Source organism: Oryctolagus cuniculus, chromosome 16 (genome assembly GCF_964237555.1).
Source record: "Oryctolagus cuniculus chromosome 16, mOryCun1.1, whole genome shotgun sequence".
NCBI lineage: Eukaryota > Metazoa > Chordata > Mammalia > Lagomorpha > Leporidae > Oryctolagus > Oryctolagus cuniculus.
In genome coordinates, this window is record NC_091447.1 from 51679688 (window position 1) to 51698709 (window position 19022).

The 19022-nt window shown below is 67.7% G+C and overlaps 1 protein-coding gene across 12 annotated transcripts in view; it reads right to left on the minus strand.

Moving 5' to 3' along the window:
• Positions 1–773: 773 nt before the first annotated feature.
• The window catches only part of CAMK2B (calcium/calmodulin dependent protein kinase II beta), a 77130-nt gene continuing 58881 nt past the window's right edge, over positions 774–19022 (minus strand). Inside the window, exons 7-23 of one of the 12 annotated variants that reach the window (XM_051853040.2) lie at positions 18431–18533; positions 18267–18350; positions 17842–17936; positions 17595–17717; positions 17176–17259; positions 16437–16479; positions 15486–15560; positions 11753–11790; positions 11585–11656; positions 10390–10434; positions 9206–9254; positions 7806–7934; positions 6821–6949; positions 3599–3674; positions 3429–3523; positions 2720–2953; positions 774–2621 (exon numbers count right to left, since the gene is read on the minus strand). In XM_051853040.2, the coding sequence (XP_051709000.2) occupies positions 2721–2953; positions 3429–3523; positions 3599–3674; positions 6821–6949; positions 7806–7934; positions 9206–9254; positions 10390–10434; positions 11585–11656; positions 11753–11790; positions 15486–15560; positions 16437–16479; positions 17176–17259; positions 17595–17717; positions 17842–17936; positions 18267–18350; positions 18431–18533 (1473 nt within the window). In that variant the 3' untranslated portion in view covers positions 774–2621; position 2720. Of the gene's footprint in view, positions 2622–2719; positions 2954–3428; positions 3524–3598; positions 3675–6820; positions 6950–7805; positions 7935–9205; positions 9255–10389; positions 10435–11584; positions 11657–11752; positions 11794–15485; positions 15561–16436; positions 16480–17175; positions 17260–17594; positions 17718–17841; positions 17937–18266; positions 18351–18430; positions 18534–19022 lie in introns of all 12 variants that reach the window. The other 11 variants (XM_051853043.2, XM_051853042.2, XM_051853041.2 and 8 more) reach the window with 11 other exon arrangements.

Consider the following 19022-nt stretch of genomic DNA (forward strand, 5'->3'; position numbering starts at 1 on the left):
TATACTGTACCCCGAAACCTTCCAGAGCTGTCTCAGGAGTAAGGCATGCTGGGACCTGGGGCTGCGGTGTGCAGCCTTCCTGGGGAGGCCTGGCCTGGAAAAGCTCCGATTACAGCTGATAGGCAGCAGGCCCGAGATACGGTGCCTGGGGACGGATGCCACCACGCTCCTGCTCATGGGCACTGGCCTAGATTCTCTGCTCCAGTTTATGGGACCAGCACCCCCACAAGCACGCGCCTGAGGGCAGCTGCCGGGTGCAGCTGCAGAGCCAACACTCGAGAAGCTGGCTGGGGCTCTGGCTCGTCTGGGGACTCCAGGTGCCCCCAGCTCGAGGGTGGAGACACCCATCTGATCAGAAGCAGCTTGGACCCAAGGGGCGGGTGCCGTGGAGGCCCAGCGGCAGCCGAGGGGCCTGTTTCTCCTGCAGAGCGGCTGGGGGAGCAGCGGGACCTGGGGGCACCTGTCCCCTTGCACCAAGGCTGTCAGCCTGCTCGTGGCTCCTCGTCCCCATGCTCCCTGCCCACCTCCGGCGTTGAGAGGTGGCTGCGTGCCGTGTCCCATCTCAGCATAACCTGCGGGAGTGAGGACCAGTGGCCGTGAGCACCGCGGTCAGCGTCCAGTGCAGCCCCCACGTGTCAGAGGGGGAGGGGGGCAAAGGGAGAGGCTCCGCAGCATCAGGGGTCCTTCCCACCAGGAGGCCACTGGGAATGGGCCTGGGTCTGTCATAGGCCATGTCCACAGGGTCCCCTACAAAGCACACAGCCCCCTGGAAGCAGCTTGTCCTGTTTTTCTTTTATTTGCAGTTTCCCGAGACAGAACAAAATAAGAATAATCTTTGTACACTTACAAGGCTCAGAAAGAAAAGACAATGAAACCCAGCAAAAAGAGGGAGACGGCCAGCACTGTGGGCGGCCGACGCCACCACACCGCGGACACCTCGCTAGCAGAGTGCGTGTGGGTTGCTCTTTAAGGGTCATGCAAAAGAATTATCCCCCAGAAAAAAATCTCCAAATTATCCCAGACAGGCAGCTCCGTGGAGAAACAGGTGGGTGGGAGAGGAGGGGAGGAGGCCCCAGGATGCCAGGGTGGCCAGCCGCGGGGCCACACGCTGTCCGTGGCCAGGAAGCCACTGGAGTGAGCCTGGCAGATGTTACCCTGTGTCCTTGGATGGGGCGGCTGTCCGGGCACAGCGTGGACAGGAGGTGCCGTCCACTGTGTCTGGGTGGACACTCCCCTTGGAACTGAGGGTCCTGTGTCCCATTCCCCACTCCGAGGCCCTCCCTTGGCTTGACTTGTGGGAAAGATAAAGAAAATACTTGTTGAAAACAGAAGTTTCAGGTGGCCAGGCATTGGGACAGAGGCCACTGATCCTCCGCAGTCAGGGCTCCTGACCACCTGCGTCCCCTCGGGCCCTCTCTGGCCCCACTCTGGAGGGGCCGGGAGGTACAAGGACGGCCCCCCGAAGCAGCACTATGGGCCCCGCAGACCCTCCCCTTCACCTGTAGATGTTCTGGGCTAGCACCCAGGGTCTCTGTCCCCACTCCGTGGCCTCATCACAGCCACCTGGAAGGGCCCTCACACATCTGCACCTGCCAGTCCTCGCCCTTGCTGGCGCCCCCTGTGGACGTCACTGTTCTCTGCCCCAACGCGAGTGCCCCACTGCAGCAGACACCTGCCCAGACCCTCGCCTGGCCCGGCCCGGGAGCCCCCAGCCCTGCTCTGACCACTGCCACTCGCTGCGTCACCTACCCAAGCTGTGAGCCGTCCAGCCACCCTCTGCAGGGGGACAGCCCAGACCTCCCAGCATGTGTCGGGGACTTGAGACCCACAGCCCTTTGCCATCTGCTGACACTCGGAGGAGGGCTGCGGGGTGGCAGGAAAGGGACAGGCACCCCATGGGACAGAGGCCAGCTGCAGCCAGCGGGTCCTCGGTCAGCCTGCCGAGAGCAAGGCCTGGAGCCGAGGGAAGTCCTGCACCTCCCTCCCCGGGAGACCCCGGGCTGGAGCCCAGGCCAGGCCTCTCTGATGGCCTGGAGGCTGGTCCAGAAGCGAGGGCCGTCCACGGACAGGGGGCTCCGGGCCCAGCAAGCCTTCACCCAGCCCTTCACGGGATGGGGGGAGCAGAGAGAAAGCAGACAGCGGCTTCAGGCACCACTAGCGGGAAGGCAGCAGCCCGCGGACACAGCCCTCCGAGGCCCGCCCACGGGGCCATGCTTGCCGGGAGCAGCGCGGGAGCGCACGCACAAGCTCACACCGTCCACGCGGGGGCCCACGGGCCACATCCCGACCGCGGACCCCCAGGGCCAAGGGGGCGCCACAGACACTCATGGAGCTGGGCAGGCGTGGCCCGCAAACACCAGTGGTTTTTACAGCGTTTTCCTTTCTTGAGTTTTTGTTTCCATTTTTCATCCGATGTCGTTTTTTTTTTTTAATTTTTTTTTTTTTTTTGTGGTTGTCACGGTCGTCATCTCACTTTTGAGAACGAATCACATCTGGTCTTGTTTTTCTGCAGACACAGGCACCAGGGGAGGGGACGAGGCAGACACAAACATGCGACAGGCAGGCCGTGCCGAGGGCGGCCGGGCTCCCACACCAACTGTCCGGCGACACCAGGCGTGGCTCTGCAACGGGCCGGGGTGCGCGCAGGGTCACGGGGCTCCGCCCGCACCCCCGCGCGGCCGTCCGCGGGCCGCCCGCCCCGCCCGGCGCCCGGGCTCACCTCACTGCAGCGGGGCCACGGGCGCGCCCGAGCAGTGGAAATGCACGTTCTGCCACTTGCCGTCGCGGCGGTGCCACACGCGCGTCTCCTCCGACTGGCTGGTGCGCGGCCGGCCCTGCCCGTCGATGTACTGCGTGAGGCGGATGTAGGCGATGCAGGCCGCGTCCTCGCCGATCACGTGCACGTGCGGGTTCAGGATGGTGGTGTGGATGGGCTTGCTGTTCTTGGCCAGCACTGCGGGCGCGCGGCGTGGGGGTCGCAGGTGGACCCCCGCCCACGTGCCCACGCCGCCCCGCCCGCAACGTGCGCCCCCTGCGTGCCCCGCCCCCAACGTGCCCCCAAACGTGCACCTACCCCCTCCACTTGTGCCTCCCCTTCCACGCGCGCCTCTCCTGCGTGCCCCGCCCCCAAGGTGCACCTCCCCAACATGCCCCGCCCCCAACGTGCACCCCCGCCCTCCACACGCACCTCCCCTGCGTACCCGCCCCCAACGTGCACCCCCCCCCCCCCCGTCCACGCGCACCTCTCTTGGGTACCCCACCCCCCAGGTGAAGGGGGCTCAGTTCCCAGGGCTGGGTGCTCAGGCCCTGGACGGGCAGCAGCCAGCAGGGCCTGGCCAACTCTGGGCCGGCCGGGGGTCGGGGTGCGGGCAACAGGTGCCGTGGGCGGCCACGGTGGGGTCCCTGGCCCGGGGGGACACCTCACTCACGGTTCTCGAAGTAGAACCTGTGGAAGTCCATCCCTTCCACCAGGTTGCCCAGCGCTTCGGGCTCGAACGAGGTCAAGCCTGGGTCGCAGATCTTCCTGAGGGGCAAACTCCAGTGAGGAGGGCTGCGCTCCTTCTGCGCCCGTCCCGCCCCCCGCCCCCCGGGGACTCACGCGTAGGCCTCGAAGTCCCCGTTGTTGACGGCTTCGATGAGCTGCTCTGTGGTCTTGATGATCTCCTGCTTCCGGGCTGCGGGGAGACGGCGCCGTCACGCCTGGGCCCGGGCTGACCCGCCCTGCACGGCCCCGGGGGCCCCTCCGCGTCCCGGCACCTGTCCAACCGCGGCCCACAGGCTCCCAGCACCTCACCAAGGGTCTCCTAACTTTTCTCAGGAGAGGCCACTCCATCTGTATCGCAAAATGCAGGAAAAGCAGCCACCTTCCCGCCCCACGGGGGCTGTGTCCACCTAGGGTCGGCCTCCGGCCACCATGGGGGCCGCGTCCACCAGGCCTCATCCGGGGCTTCCTGGCAGCCCCCACCCTGTGACCTGCCCCTCCGGCTCCACGTTCCACTTGTGTGTCCACAGGGCTTCCTTCCTCCTAAAACTCTGGGAATGGATACTGAGGTATGTACCAGGCTAGGAGACAGAGACCGCTGCCTCTGGAGGCCACGGGGAATCCTGGGCAGGAAGGGGGAGGGGCTGGAGCGGTACAGCTGGGGGTGATGGGGGGGTCCCAGCGGGACTGGAAGTGCAGAACCTGCCCCCTTTGTCTCACTGGACGCTGCAGCTGCTGGCTCCACCTGCTTACAGCCCTGCACAGCCCCTCTTCGGTTCTGCTGTCCTCAAGCCCCACATGTGTCCAGGGCACCGGCCAAGGCTGTCCCCCCGCCTCCAGGGCACTTGCTGGAAGCCCACTTTGCTGCTTTAACACTAATTTCTGTCTGTTAACACCTGGGCGAGGTGGTGAGCACAAAGTGTGCTGTGCATGTGAGTGTAAGGGCATCAACAGATGCACACTTGTGCGCACACATGTGTGCATACATGTGCATGTGTGTGCGTGTGCACACCATCTGTGTGCTGTGCATGGACGTGGAGGTGCAGGCACCTGTTCGCGTGCGCATGCGTGTGCTGTCAGGCTGGCCCTGTCACCTGACCCGGCCGCACTTCCCCTACCTGACTTTGCTCTAAACCATGTCACGGTCTGGGCTCCGCGCACTCTCACTGTAGACGCCCAGTCCCTCCCACGGACGCCATCTGCCCCGGAAAGCCCACCTCTAGGAGGCTGAGCTGCAGGCTCCGGAGGCCCCTCTCCACTCCCACATCTGCCTGCTCAGCTCCTGGAGGGCACCGAGGCTCTGTCCCAACCCATGCAATGGTCATTGCCGTCTGGGCCCCGGGCCACATCTGACCCCAGGCCCCATCTCAGGCCTGCTTGCTTCGGCCAAGCATCCGTCTCTCCCCTGGCACCTCACCTTCCACTTGTCCCTGTCCTTTCTGGATATGGCTGCAAGCTGCAGACCTGGCCCTCCAACCCTGGCGGCTGCCCGGCCCTGCCCTCCCTGTCAAGGGGTGTCCACAGGTCCCAGGCACCCCCTGATACTTGCTCATCCTCCGCGCAGGAGGCCCTAGGCACGGGTGGCACACTCTGATCCTGCAGTCACCTTATACCTGCGGTACGCGAAACCGATCCATCTTCCCCAGGAGGAAGTCATAGCACGCGTTTTTAAACAAGTTGTAATTAAAGTGGCAGGCCGTGTGCAGAAACGGGCAGGCAGCCATAAAAGGTGGGGACTGCACTGGAGTCGGGGAGACCGGGTTAGAGGGAGAGCAGAGAGGAAGCTGCGGCTCCCGACCTTGGACCGGCTACACCTGGCCCCCAGAAGGGGAACCCCAGGGGTGAGGCTGAGGTGGTGGGTGCGGTCCGGCCCAGGACGGCCTCCCATGCCCAGGTGAACCAGGCCTCACGCTGCCCGTGGCTCTCTTGGGGGCGGCTGGCCGGCCAAGGGAGGCCCAGAGCACCCAGCTATGACCCCAGGTGGCCCCAGGTCCTGGTCCTGAGAGCCAGCAGCAGCTGCCTGGGGATCAGCCTGGATCAGCCTGGATTGGGCATAATCCCCGATTAGGGGGTGCAGCTTGGGGTGCTGGGCGCTGGGGGGGGCTGGGTCTGAGGTGGGCGGTGGGTCACTAGTGGGTCCCTGTGCTATCCGTTCACTAAGACGGCTGGCCCACGACCCACCTGTAGGGAAGCCAGGAGCCGGCTGCAGTGCCCTCTCCCCCCAGGGCTCCCTGGAGTCCCCCCCCCCCCCGCCCAGCTCTGGCCTGCCCCTCCCAGGGTGGCAAAGAAGCCCCTCACCCCAGTCCTGCTCACAGCCTCCTTTTTCTTACTCAGCCTCCCCTCGCCGAGCCCAGGACAGACCCTGGAGGTGACCTGTCCGCTCAGCACCCACCCTGCTGCTGCACGGCCTCAGGGTCTCACTTGGGGCCAGCCTCCTCCACACGGGCAGCAAAGGCCCCTGGAGATGGGGTTGGGGGCTCCGACTACTCCCAGAGGCTCGGCTGTGCGCCCACCCCACGCCTCCTATGTGGACTCTGCACCCCCACGCCCCAACACCACAAGAACCCATCTCTCACCGCACAGTGCCCCGCAGCCACCCCGGGGTCCCCTGCTCGACCGCAGACGCTTGAGGGGTGCCCTCCAGGGGCTGCCTCACCCTGGCCACCACTCCGCGCCTTCCCTCTCCCACCCCTCGGCCCGCCCGACACAGGGACTCACCCAGCCACTGGCCTGCCATGCCCAGCCCCTGGCCCAGCGGCCTCTTCTCTGACAGCATCCCGGCGCCACCCCCAGCCGGAGTCTCCAGGCAGCAGGCGGGGGAGGCGCCGGCTGCAGCCCTGGGATGTCATCCATCCCTGTAAGCGATACTGGCAGCCGCACGCACACTGGGTACGGCGCAGCCGCGCCACCTCTCCACCCGCCTTTGCCCTCAGTCACCAGGGCCTTGCCCTACTGCCCCCAGCCTGCACCCCCGGAGTCCCCTGCCTGCTCCTTCCGGACTGCCCTCCTCGCCTACAGTTCGACCCAGGCAGAGCCCTCCCCACCCCCAAGCGGGGGGCCTTGGGGCAAGCAGGCTGCCACGAGGGAGGGCTCCTGCTTCCTGTGCCGCAGCATGACCCCCTGGGCCACCAGGAAAGAGCCGAGGACCACAGGGAAGCCAGTGGCCAGGCCGGCCCCCACGCGCTGTTCCAGACGCCGGCCCCCACGCAGGCATCCACACACCTCCGCTTGTGCGCCCGGTCACTTCCCCACGATGCCGCAGAGGGACCCCGGGCCCCGCTCCGTGAGCTGGCCCTTTGCTGGACGAAGCTGGCCCCAGGCCTCTCAGGTGCTACTTACACGGGGCGGGCAGGGGGCCGGGGAGAGTCGGAGACGGGCAGGGCAAGGGCCCCACAGGTGGGGGGCCCTCAGCTTCGGGGGTCCCCGAGCCCCTCCTCACCGAGTTCAGGATGTCAGAGATCCTGGGGGCTGGGGTGGAACAGACAGATGAGAACACAGGGGGTGGGGCATGCAGGGGAGACGGACAGACGGACAGCCGAGCCAGACAGCGGGCGGGGACGACGGGGACAGGGGGTGACATGGAGGATGGGCAGGGGCACGGAGGCACACAGGGAGCAGATTAGACAAGGGGTGTGGGACGGAGGGATGGGGGTGTCAGGGCTGAGAGGAGAGTGAGGGGGCACAAGGGACATGGGGAGAAGGTTCCAGAGTGAGCAGCGGGTGTTCTGCGGTCCAGAGGCTGGACTGGAAGCTCCCTGGACAGTGGGTCCCTCCCAGGAGAGGCAGCATGGCCTCAAGGAGCCAGGGGACACGGAGGGCAGGTGAGTGTCCCTGGGGAGGGCTCCAGGAGGGCCAGAGGACCCAGGAGGAAGCAGGCCCGGCCACGCCTCACCTCCTTGTCCCTGAGCTCCGGGACCCTGGCCGGGGTTCCCCTTCCAGTTCCCTCTCCAGTCCCCCACGTGAGGAAGGGCTCTGGGCTTGGGGTATGACAGGGACTGGAGACGGTCACTCCCGTGCAGTGACCAGGTGGATCACTGGAAGTCACAGCAGAGACGGCCCGAGGGGAGCGGAGGGCTGCCTGGGTATGGGTCAGACCCCTCGGGAGCCGTCCCCGGCCGACAGGGATGTGCACGGGCTGTGGGGGTGGGAGGTGAGCCAGGGAGGGCTGGGCCCTGCAGGGAGAAGCCGGGTGCTGTGCTGCCCAGTGAGTGCCCGTGCTTCGGGAGGCAGCCGGGCCCGGGGGCAGCTGGGCCGTGCAGGGCGGGCGCGAAGCTGTGGGCGCCGGCCATTCGCAGCGAGCAGCAGGCCTGCAGCCACTACTTACACGGGGCGGGCAGGGGGCCTAGGAGAACCGGAGACGGGCAGGGAGGGGGCCCCGCTGACAGGGGGCCCTCGGCTTCGGGGGTCCCCGAGCCCCTCCTCACCGAGTTCAGGATGTCAGAGATCCTGGGGGCTGGGGCGGAACAGACAGATGTGACCAGAAGGCACAGACAGACAAGGAGGTGGCAGAACCGAGAGGGGGGGCCCTGCTCGCTCCCTGACAGGCCTGGGGGGGCCCCCGCCGGCAGCTAGAAGGCGCCGAGCAGGGCCAGCCCTGGCGGCTGCAGAGCCCAGGCCGAGGCTCCTGGGCCTCCTGCCCTGCACAGAGGTGGGCGGGGCGGCCTCCCTCAGGCGGGGGCCACACACAGGCGGGGGGGCTCACTCTCACCAGGAGCCACACGGCGGGGAGCTTGGAGAGTCCAGGCTGCACCTGCTCTCGGCTCTCCTCACAGGGGGTCGCCAGCCCCCCACCTCCCCAACAGCAGCAGCAGGGGGCTTGGAGGGACCTCCATGGGGCCAGCACAGAGCTTCAGGAACTAACACCAGGCAGGGCGGGGCCCTCCGCCTGCTGGGCTCCTGAGCGCCTCCCCACAGAGCTCAAGACAGCAGGGACCTGGAGCCCGGGGCAGAACACACGGCCGCTGAGGGGGCTGGAGGACCACAGACACCCCCCCCCCCAGGCTCTGACCCCGCCCCCAGCATGCTAGGGCTCAGGGCAGCCCCAGCAGGTACAGGAGGCTGAGCCGCTTCAAGGGGGCTGCATGTACTGCCCCCCCGGGGTGGGGGCTTGCCAGGGAGAGAGGTGATGGCCGCCCCAGGGCACGACGGCCAAGGCTGCCCTGACTCAGTCCTGGTCACAGGCCGGCCTGCTGGGGGCTTCTCTGCACTGGGTGGGTGGCAGCGCTGAGGCAGGAGGATGGGGGGGCTGCCTCGACCTCTGAGGCCACAGAGCCATGTCTGCTGCCTCTCAGCCCTTCCTCTCCCTCCCCTGCAGCCCCGAAGCCCGGCCACTGTGGAACCCTGGACGTGGATGTGCGGGCGGCCTCCAGGCTGTGTGCAGGGAATCGCAGACCCCGGAGCACAGCTCTGTGCTCAGCCCCGTCGGAGCGGGGTGGGGGTTGCTTGGAGGCAGCAGCACGGCTGGGGGGAGGCAGACCCCTGGGGCTATCCTGAGGGCAGCACAGGGCCTGAGGCCTGAGCGGGCCGCACCCAGGGCCAGTGCCAGCGCCCTGGGGTCATCCTGGGGGTCACCCCTGAGCCTACACTAGTTCTTTGAGCACAGCCTACAGGGGGACCAAGGTCTGCCCCCAAGCGGAGAACTGGCCCCACAGCACCACCAAGACCTCCCCGCTGGGCGTGGCCTCTGCTGCAGCCTGGGACCTGGGAGCCCCGGGGGACAGGTACCTTTGGCGTCCTCATCCTCTATGGTGGTGTTCGTGCTGTCGGAAGACTCCTGGGAAATGGGAGGCGGCAGTCAGGACACAGCCAGGCAGGACCAGGAGGCCAGGAGCTCGGGGCCACACCCTCCCACCACCACAGGGCCCCACCCCAGGAAACCCTCCAGGTGGCAACGAGAGGAGGACGTGGGGCCTGCCCAGCCACCTGGACGCTGTGGCCACTCCTCATTCCCACCAGGACTCAGCCAACCAGAGAGGTAGACGCAGTGGGCCCTGGCTGGCTCTTGATGAGAGGAAGGTGCCAGAAGCCGCACACTCAGCAGGTGGAGGTGCACCTGCCACCTCCATCCCCACCCCCAGGGAAGGCAAGACCCCTGGGGCCACTTGGCTAGCCCCGCCTCCTAGGTGTATCTCCACCCTGAAGGCCGCTGAAGAAGAACCCTCCCTCTGTGGCCTGGTCCCTAGATGTCTGCCCTGGCCCTCAGGACAGACATCGTCCCGGGTGCCCAGGGGACCACGCCAGCCAGCAGGCTGACGGACACTGCCAGCCTGGGTCTGCGGATGGAGCCTTGGGTCCCCGCCCCCCAGAAGCCTGCCAGGACCCTTGCAGGGGAAGCAGCCCTCCCAGACACAGGGCCGGAGACCACCCCCAGGCAGCAGGACGCCAAGCCCTCGGTGCACAGCCCCCAGCCCCTGCCCCAGGCAAGGGGACTTCTGAAGATGGCCAGGATGGGGCACTGGCCAGATGAGGTGGGGGCCCCACAGAGGCACTTTGGGGTCCGCTTGACGGGAGTCTGACCCGATTGCCCCTGCCCCGGTCCCTCCCACCACCCCAGAGCCAGCCCCGGCCCCAGCCGTGGTGATGATGCCAATGTGATGGAGCCAATGGCACGGTGGAGAGCAGCAGGGGTGGCAGCAAGCGTTGGGGCCACCAGAGTTGGGGGGAAGGGCAGCTGGAGGGCACCCAGCCCGGCACTGGGGGCCCTGGCTCACCTGCGAGCCGGCCTCTCCCAGGGCAGCACCGGGCTGGCGGAGGCCCCCAGGCAGGGGCACTGTGGGTTCTGCCCTGCCTCGGCCGGGGGAGGGGACGGTCCACTGGCCACCTGCCCTCTGTCCTCTGACACCACCCCAGACCCTCCTCTCGGGCCCTGGCCTCCTGCCTGGGGAGAGGGTGACAAGCGGCCGAAGTACCTTAATCCCGTCCACTGGGTTATGGATAACGGTGGTTTGAGGCTCCTACAGAGGGAGGAGAGCAGAGAGGAAGGAGAGAGAGGGGCAGTGAGACAGAACGAAGCAGGTAGAAGGGGAGCATGGGAGCCAGAGGAGTGGGCGTGGCCAGAGCCCGGGAGAGCAGGGAGCAGAGCCGAGGCAGGGCGGGCGGACAGCAGGTGGTCAGCGCGAGATGGCCCTGGGTGGACCAATGTGAATGAACCAACTGCCCATCGGAGGGTGCCGGGCACGTGGGCCCAGGGAAGCTCTGGAAGTGGGGGGCTCTGCCCCAGGGGTCCTCCCCTGGCTGCCCAGCATGGGGGGCCGGGGCTTGAGGATGTCATGGGGTGGCACATGGGATGGAGGGGTCCGAGGTGGGGCTGGCTGTGAGGCCGGCGCGTCCACTGGGAGGCATGAGGCCTGGCTGCCCTGGTGGCTCCTGCTCACAGGACGGCCCCCTCCTGGGGACTCCGCACGAGCTCAGGGTGGCGCTTGCCAGCCCAGCCTTCTCATGAACCCCAAGGCCCTCAGGACAGTGCAGCGCCCCAGAAGGAGGCCAGCGCCCCCGGCTCCATCCCCAGGAACAGTCGCTGAGGGGCTGGTCTGGACAGGAGCCCCCCGAGCAAGGGGCCAGAGCTGGTCAGTGCCCTCGAGGTGGGCGGGCCCACTCAGCAGGCGGCCAGGGCCAGCAGTGGAGCAGAGGGGGCTCTGAGGAAACCCGGGCGGACGGGCAAGGCCCTGGCTGCTACCGATCCCTCCCCATGGTCCCATCTCCCCAGGGCACACAGGATGGGCCACTCCAGGCTGCTGCCCCTGCACAGTCCAGCCGGGCCCCCTCCAAGCTGGGTGGGCTTGTTAGGGGCAAAGAGGAGCCTGGGTAGGTGCCTGGGAGGTCCCTGGAGGGATGATGCGTACAGCTCCAGGCCCTCCGCTCGACAACCTCCTGAGGGCCTCTTGCTGCAGGCGCCCACGGTTGGCCCAGGGGGAGGCCGGGTGCCTTCCCTGCACCCCAGTATCTCCGGGCCCCAGTGAGGGGCTCCCCAGACCGGCCCTGCACCAGTGTCCTCCCATCTGGAGGGTCACTCTCCCAACCCCCCACCCCAAGTGCAGTGTGGGACGGTGGGGGGCAGGCAGGTGTCAGAGACGGGAGGGGCAGGCGGGGCCAGGAGCTCAGTACCAGGGCGGCGGGAGGGAGTGTCCCTTTGGGGCTGGTGATGGCCGCGCTGTTTTTGGTGCTGTTCGTCTGGGGCTGCGGACAGAGGAAGAGCAGCTGTTAGCGAGAAGCCGCACGCACCCTCCTGGGCCTGCGGGTGGGCGGGCGGGCGGGCGTGGGGGCGGCTCTCACCTTGACCCCATCTGCCTTCTTGTTGAGTAGACTCTTGGCTGCTGCATTGAAAGGGAAGAGGGAGCGTGAGTTCTGCGCCTGGAGCCCACTGCAGCCCCCACCCTTCCCCGGAGCCGGCCAGGCCTCGGGGAGGCAGGCTCCTGCACGGGCTGGGCCAGGCTGCCCTGGGACCCTCGCCATGTCCTCCGCGACCCTGGCCACCAGGGCCTCCCGGCCTGTGGCCCTCAGCGTCCAGGCCACACAGGGCCGCACACTGGCTCTTCCCCAAGGAAGGCTGGCCACTGACCCCTCTGAAGTCGCCTGGTGGCACAGGCCAGGCCCGCACGTCTCCCCGGCCCCAGCTGGCTGCGCACAAGCTGGGGCGTAGCCGGGCCTCTCCTTCCACTGGGACGCAGCTCTGCCGCCCTCCCGGCAGCCTCCCCTGCTGCGCCGCCCCTCAGCCCTGGGCCCAGGACACTTGTTGGTGGCCGGGGCTGGGGTCTTTGCCCTCTGCCCCCAAGGAACTCCAGGCCCCACGCACACGGGTCCCCACTGACTGCAGCACCCCGGCACCTGCACCTTCTGCCACAACCAGAGCTCAATCGTAGAACTTAAGGAAAGAAAAAGTCCACTTACCTTACAGAAAAGGAGAGGTGACGAGGGGAGGGGGTGAGGAAGAGAGAGGAAGAGAGAGAAGACAAGGTTTGTGTTGGCTCCGGCAAGGAGCGCCCGCACCACCTGGCACTCACACAGGCTGGCACTCACGAGCCCGGCGCAGGGCGGCGCAGGGCGGCACGGCGCGGCAGGGGTTAGAGCAGCAGCCGAGCGGACACAGCGAGGCCATGGGAGGAGGTGTCGGGCCGTGGCCCGGGCCCGCTGGGGACGGAGAGGCCACAGCAGCTGGGCTCCAGGATGACCAGAGGGCGGGGACACGGGACAGACAGGGGCCGAGCCCAGGAGCAGGGTCACCCCGCGCGGTCAGAGATGCAGGTCTCCAGGCCACCCAGCCCCCGAGGCGGCACTGGAGGGGGGAGGGGGTGGGGGTAGAGGCTGCAGGGCAGTGCCCAGGCCCAGGCCTCCCTCTCTGCTGCCGCCGCCCTCCAGGGCTGGTCCCTCCCATGCTCGGCCTGTGCACACAGAGCGGCTTCAGGCACAGCCTCTCCCCGGGGCTCTGACTCCAACAGCGGAGAATTCACACACACTGGGCTGCTATCAAGCCCAGGAGTCCCTGCAGGATCCACGGAGCCGGCTGGCCAGGCCCCTCACCCCCAGGGCTCTCTGCACCCCACCCCCGGCCACCCCTGACCACCCAGGGTCCAGCCCAACACACCCCTGGGACCAGAAACACCAACCTCCCTACAGCTCGGCCTGGCAAAACCTCCCTGGAGCTCAGCACTGGGCCAGGTGGTCCTGGCCGGGCAGGCCCCACCCCAGTCGGGACCCGCCCCTGCTCGGCGCCCGCACACGGAGCTCAGGCCCAGCGGGGCATCTGCCCAGCCCGGCAGCAGACAGCACCTCCTCCCTGAGGAAGGAGACACCCGGCCTCCTCTTAGGTCACCGGTGGTGGGGAACGGAGCAGGCAAGGGGCACTGGTGTCCCCAGGGATAATCAAGTCGGCAGTGTGGCCAATTCACACGGACCGTTTGCCAAAGGCACGCCTGACCCCTCCTCCACAGGGAGAGCCCACCAGCAAGCCCACTCCCAGCTGGATTCTGGGGTGGGACCAGCACAGGCTGCTCCATGGGACCAGCATAGCGCCCAGAGCCCGCCGGGGGCGGGGGTCTCCCCCTTGGCTGTCCCGAGACGACTCTTCCAGGAAAGGAGGCACCTGGGTCGGGCCCACCCGAGTCCATCAAACCCTGCATTTCCACGGAGAAGCTGCTGGGGCAGCAGCAGTTACCAGTGGGAGTAGCAGGCCAGAGCGCCCCTGTGCACACGAGGCTGGGCCAAGCCGTTCCGTGAGCCCCCTTTCAGCCAGCCCCTGTACACACCCTGGCGCAGTGTGGGGTGCAAGGTGTCCCCTCGTCTCTCCCCGACAGCCATGTCTCTGTGCTGGGCCAACTGCATGTTCGCGCCCCGTCGGCCCCATCTACTGTCGCGTCCAAAGGCACGGGCGCTTGCTCCGGGGCGTCTCACGTGAGAAGCGTTTCTCAGGCGCGGCGGGGACCCCAGGTAGACGGGGCAGCCCTGGATCCCAAACACCTCCGCCCTGCGCTGGGAGGCACGGCCGCTGCAAGGGCCCGCAGGCAGGCCGAGCAAGGGCCACCGCCCTCAGCTGCCCCTCGGCTAGGGTGCCTTTGCCTCGCACCTGCTCGGCGGCGCAGGGAGACTGCGAAGGCCCACCTGCAGCACGCTCGGCAGACAAGCGCCTCCTGCTGGCCAACAGGTGCCTCACGGCTCTGGGACGTCCGGCGCCAGAGCACGTCACCCACGTGGCATCTGTGGGCTGCACGGGGCTGGGCCCACCTAAAGGACAGGCGGCTCCCTCGGCCTCGCCTCTGCCCGGCCCCCATCTGGCCGCCCTGGACAGCCATGCCGGACGCCGTCCACATGCACTGGCCCCTGCGGGAGGGAGCGGCTCCCGGAGTCCAGGGCCGAGCTGCGCATGCACACGGCCTCATGCACCATGGTCCCACGCTCACTTGCAGGCAGGCGGGCGTTGCAGCAGGAGCCCTGGGCAGAGTGCGGTCAGGGTCATGCCACTGTCCCTCCCCAGGGGCACGAGCTTGTCTCTCTCACCCCAGCCCCTCCCTACAGCTATCAGCTCCACACAGACTGCGGGCCCGGGCCTGCACACCCACAGGGTCCACGTCGGGAGAACGAGGTCTCCCTGAAGATGGCTGAGCCCCGAGGGGGTCGTCTGATGGGGAAAGCCTGGCTGTCACTCCGTGGGCTTGCGGGGTACAGTGGGTGGGCATGCAGGAAGGAAAGGGCCCGGGGAGGGTGGTCCCCACCTCCAGGACCTCTGTCCTGGCCCCGGCTCTGCCCTAACCCTAACCCTAACCCTAACCCTAACCCTAACCCTAACCCTCTGGGGCCCAGGCGGGCCCTGGTGGCTCAGTGACAGCCACGGCTGGCTCTGCCCCTTAACCCTTTGCTGGCCCTCTGCTCTGGTGGTGGCTGTGGAGCCCGAGGGCGGCCCTGGGGTCACCTGGTGCTCATGGGGTCAGTGCCGGGAGGGCCCAGCCCACGTGCCACAGAGGAGCAGGTCGGCAGAGCCACCTCCTCCCTCCAGGCCAGCCGAGGGTGGCCTCGTAGAGGGAACCTGACAGGAGCCCTTCAAACTCCCCGGGGGGCAGCTGAGGCCCTGGTTCTGGGCCAGCCTGCCCAGAGCGGCTCACGGGCCGGCCGGGCCCACTGGGCTCAGCAGCACAGACTGCGGGCTCCTGCTCCGAGACAGGGCAGGACCACAGCTCCAACAGGCAGCTCCCCTGCCCTCTGGCCCTGCTCCCCCGGCCCCTCCAGAACTCAGCCAGCTCCTGATGGGGTCAAGGTCACTGTGAACGGGGGTCTGGAGACCCCCAGAACTCAGGGGAGTGTTTCCGTCGAATGCAGCTGGGGCCACCTAGCCCAGTCCCTTCTCCTCCAGGTGAGGAGAGGGGGTGGGCTGCCTGCTTGCCCTTGCGCGGGCTCTGCTGGGACTGGCCGCAGCGGGAGCTGGCGCTCCCGGGGGGCCTGGCAGGGGCTGCGTGCAGCAGGGGGGCTGCATGCCGACGGGAGGGTGAGCGATGGACGCTGGGCAAGACACATCTACCTTGTTCCACCAGCCCCATGGTGGTGCCGGAGGCCGCGGTGGACATTGTGGCCGGAGCGGTGGTCTGTCTGCCCACTGCGAGCACCGGGTTAGAGACGAGGAGAGGGAAGGGGCGGACACAGACGGGGTGGGGGCGAGGTGGGGAAGAGAAGAGACAAAGGAAGCAGAAGAAGTTAGAGTTAAGGTCTGGGTGTGGGTGGCTCCAGCATCCCTCCTGCAGGAGGGAGCAAACAAGATGGGCCGAGCGACCGCGCCAAGCCTCCGCCTCCTTTCTCTTTAGAAAACCCCAAGGGGGCTTCTCAGCCGCCGGGGGCGTGGCGGGCACACAGCAGACAGGACAGTCCCATTGGTGTCGGTGTGACCGTGCGGTATCACAGCAAAGGAACAGGACGGGGTGCCGATGCAACGGACAACGAGACGGACGACCACACACGCTCGCACACGCAGTGTCGGACGACGGAGAAGCAGGCACAGTTCGTCCAGGCGCTGGGGCCCCCGGTTCTCCTCTGGGGCCGGTGCTGCCCCCTGCCGGGTGGGCCCACAGTGCCCTGACCCCGGGGGTCTCTGACAGACCCCCCTGGAAACCTCCCTTCCCCTCTACCCGCCACCAGCTGGGTGGTTCCAGAGCCCCCTGCCCACCCCAGTACCTGCGTCCTGCACACAACACGGGGCTCAGAGCACTGAGAACAAGGACGCCACGGAGCTGCCCGAGAGACGCCTGGACAGACACACACGGCACTGCGGCCGGGCGGCGGGCGGCACAGACACTGGGTCTCGGGAAGGGACATGGACCCTGGGGGCTGCCCAAGGAGGGAACGCAGGGTTCAGGTGGGCACGGGCAGTCTCGGAGCTGCAGGCATTGGAGGGCGTGGGCTGGAGAGGGAGGAGGGGGCTCCACGCCACGGCTTGCAGAGCACCGGCGGCACCTGTCCTGCCCGGAGGATGGCTCACCTGAGAAATTCCGCGTGGCCAGCATGGTGGTGAGGATGGCTCCCTGGGGGGACACAGACAGAGCCAGGGCCAGCCTGTCAGTCTCCCCCGAAGACTTCCTGCCAGGACAAGACCCCCGCCCCCGCCACGGGCTCCAGGCAAGACCTGACCGTGGCCTTCTGTGAGGCGAGAGTTCAGGACCCAGCGTCTACATCCAAGACAGCTCCCGCTTCCCAGGGACCTAAACCTAGGGGTCTCCAGGGCCCCCAGACTGCCCTCTGGCCCCCCTCAGCCCCTCCTGCCCTGACAGCCCCAGATGCCAGCTGAGCCCCCAGGAGAGACATTCAGAGACCCAGAAGGGCAGCTATCATGGGGGCCCAGGCCCAGGCTTGCTGTCACCCCGGGCACCGTCCAGGGAGCTGATGGACGGCTTGACCACACAGCGACTTCGAGACCAGCCCAGGCCATCCCTTAGCGCCCGGCTGCCCCTGCCCACCATGACCAGCATGGGCTCTGCTCTCCGCATCAGAGCTACTGTGGGCTGGAAGATTCTGGACTCGCTTGTACCCGGAGAGTGGCGAGGCTCAGTAGGTGACCTCTGGAGGCCCTCCTGGGCCACGGGGGCTGGGCCTGCTGGCTCTGTGCCCCTCTGTCTGCTCCAGGGAAGGCCGGAGGCGGCTGTGATGCAGGCTCCTGCTGCCCCTGGGCCTCCCCGCACCTGCAGCCCCATGCAGCCTGGGGGCGCTGGCGGCCGCCTCACCTTGAGCTTCCTGCGGGCGTTGAACTTCTTCAGGCACTCCACGGTCTCCTGCCGGTGCATCATGGAGGCCACCGTGGAGCGTTGCTGTGGGCAGAGGGCCAGGGAGCTCAGACAGAGGCCGGGCGTGGGGCCCTCACGTCCCGCACGCCTGTCCCCACCTGCTGCCCCCGTGCCCCGTGACTTGTAGCACTGGCTGTTGCCGGGCTCTGCCCGCTCCTGTCCCCTCGCAGATAGCACGTGGGTCCGGAGCCGGAGCCAAGGGTCTTTCTCTACCTTCCCCTGCCCTCCAGGCAGGAAGTCCCACCCCTGGGGTTTCAGGGGGGCGCCCGGGGCCCGGTTGGAGGTGAAGAACCCTCCCCAGGGCAGTGGTCCGTGCCGCCCCCAGCAGGAGCCCCCAGCGGGTGAGAGGGACGACTTACGCAGACCCACGGGTGCTTCAGGGCCTCGTGGGCCGTGATGCGCTTGGCAGGGTTGATGGTCAGCATCTGGTTGATGAGGTTTTTGGCTTCGGGAGTGACGGTGTCCCACTCGGGGGATGGGAACTGCATGGGGAACGGAAGCCCAGGCTGCGGCAGAAGGCCCCTCGCCGGGACCCAGGGCACAGCCACAGGGAGCCCCGCCCCCACCAACCGCCCCCGGGATGGCAGGCGGGGTCCCGGCACTCACGTCGTAGGCCCCGGCCTTGATCTGCTGGTACAGCTTGTGCTGGTCCTCGTCCCAGAAGGGCGGGTAGCCCACGAGCAGGATGTACAAGATGACACCTGCGGCAGGGCCAAGCGCGGCACCGTCACCACGGCAGTCCCGGGGGCACTGGGTCCCCCTCTGCGACACCCCTGCCTTGCGGGGAGACCCCCAGCAGGGAGCAGACCTGCGGGGGGGTCTGACTGCCCGAGCCCTGCATTCGGGTTTGCACCCCTGCTCCTGGCCCAGACCTCTCCTGAGTGCAGGCTAAAGGACGGGGGATCCTGTTAGCAATTCCAGTCCATGTAGGGAAGGCGCTCCAGGCTGCAGAGACACCAGCCCAGGAGCCTGGCCCTGGGGAGGACGTCACCCCTCCCCGCCGGGGCCCTCCTGTCCCCCACGGGGCTCACCACATGCCCAGATGTCCACGGGCTTGCCGTATGCCTCCTTGCGAAGGACCTCAGGGGACAGGTAGCCAGGCGTGCCCGCAAACCCTAGCAGAGGGGAAGGGGCCGTGAGGGGCCACGAAGGCCCAGCACCCTCGCTTGCCCGCCTACCTCCACCCAGCACTCACCAAACCACGCCTGCTGGTCCCCCTGCACTTCGATGGCCAGGCCGAAGTCGGCCAGCTTCACGGCGGCCCCTTTGCACTTGCTGGCCAGGAGCAGGTTCTCGGGCTGCAGGGAGGTCACCGCGAGGGTGTGAGGTGCACATGTAGGGGTGCAGCACAGGGGGTGGGGTGGGCAGGAGAGGGGTGCATGGGCCTGGCCCATCAGGGATGGACACAGTAACCAGGCTGTCAGCGGAAGTCGGCTTTCACCAGAGCTTGGAGTCTTGGAGCCCCACACTCCAGCATCCCACCCTAGGGGCCCCTGGACCAAAATCCCCACCTTATCCTTACATGCAACTGTGCAGCTTCCCACAGCCCTGGGATGCCCCCTCCCCCCAACTCCTGATATGGGGGGGCGAGGACGAGGCACTTCCTGTGGAACAACGCCCCCTGCCACACAGGGCAAGGAAGAGCCTTGGCACTCAGAAGAGCCCAGGACACCCACCTGCCAGTCACAGCCCCCTTCTGCCCCCGCCCCCCGGCTCCAGGGAGTCCACCACCCAGGGCTGAGAGTGCTGCCTGACCACTTGCCCGTACGGTGCCCACGGGCGGGGAG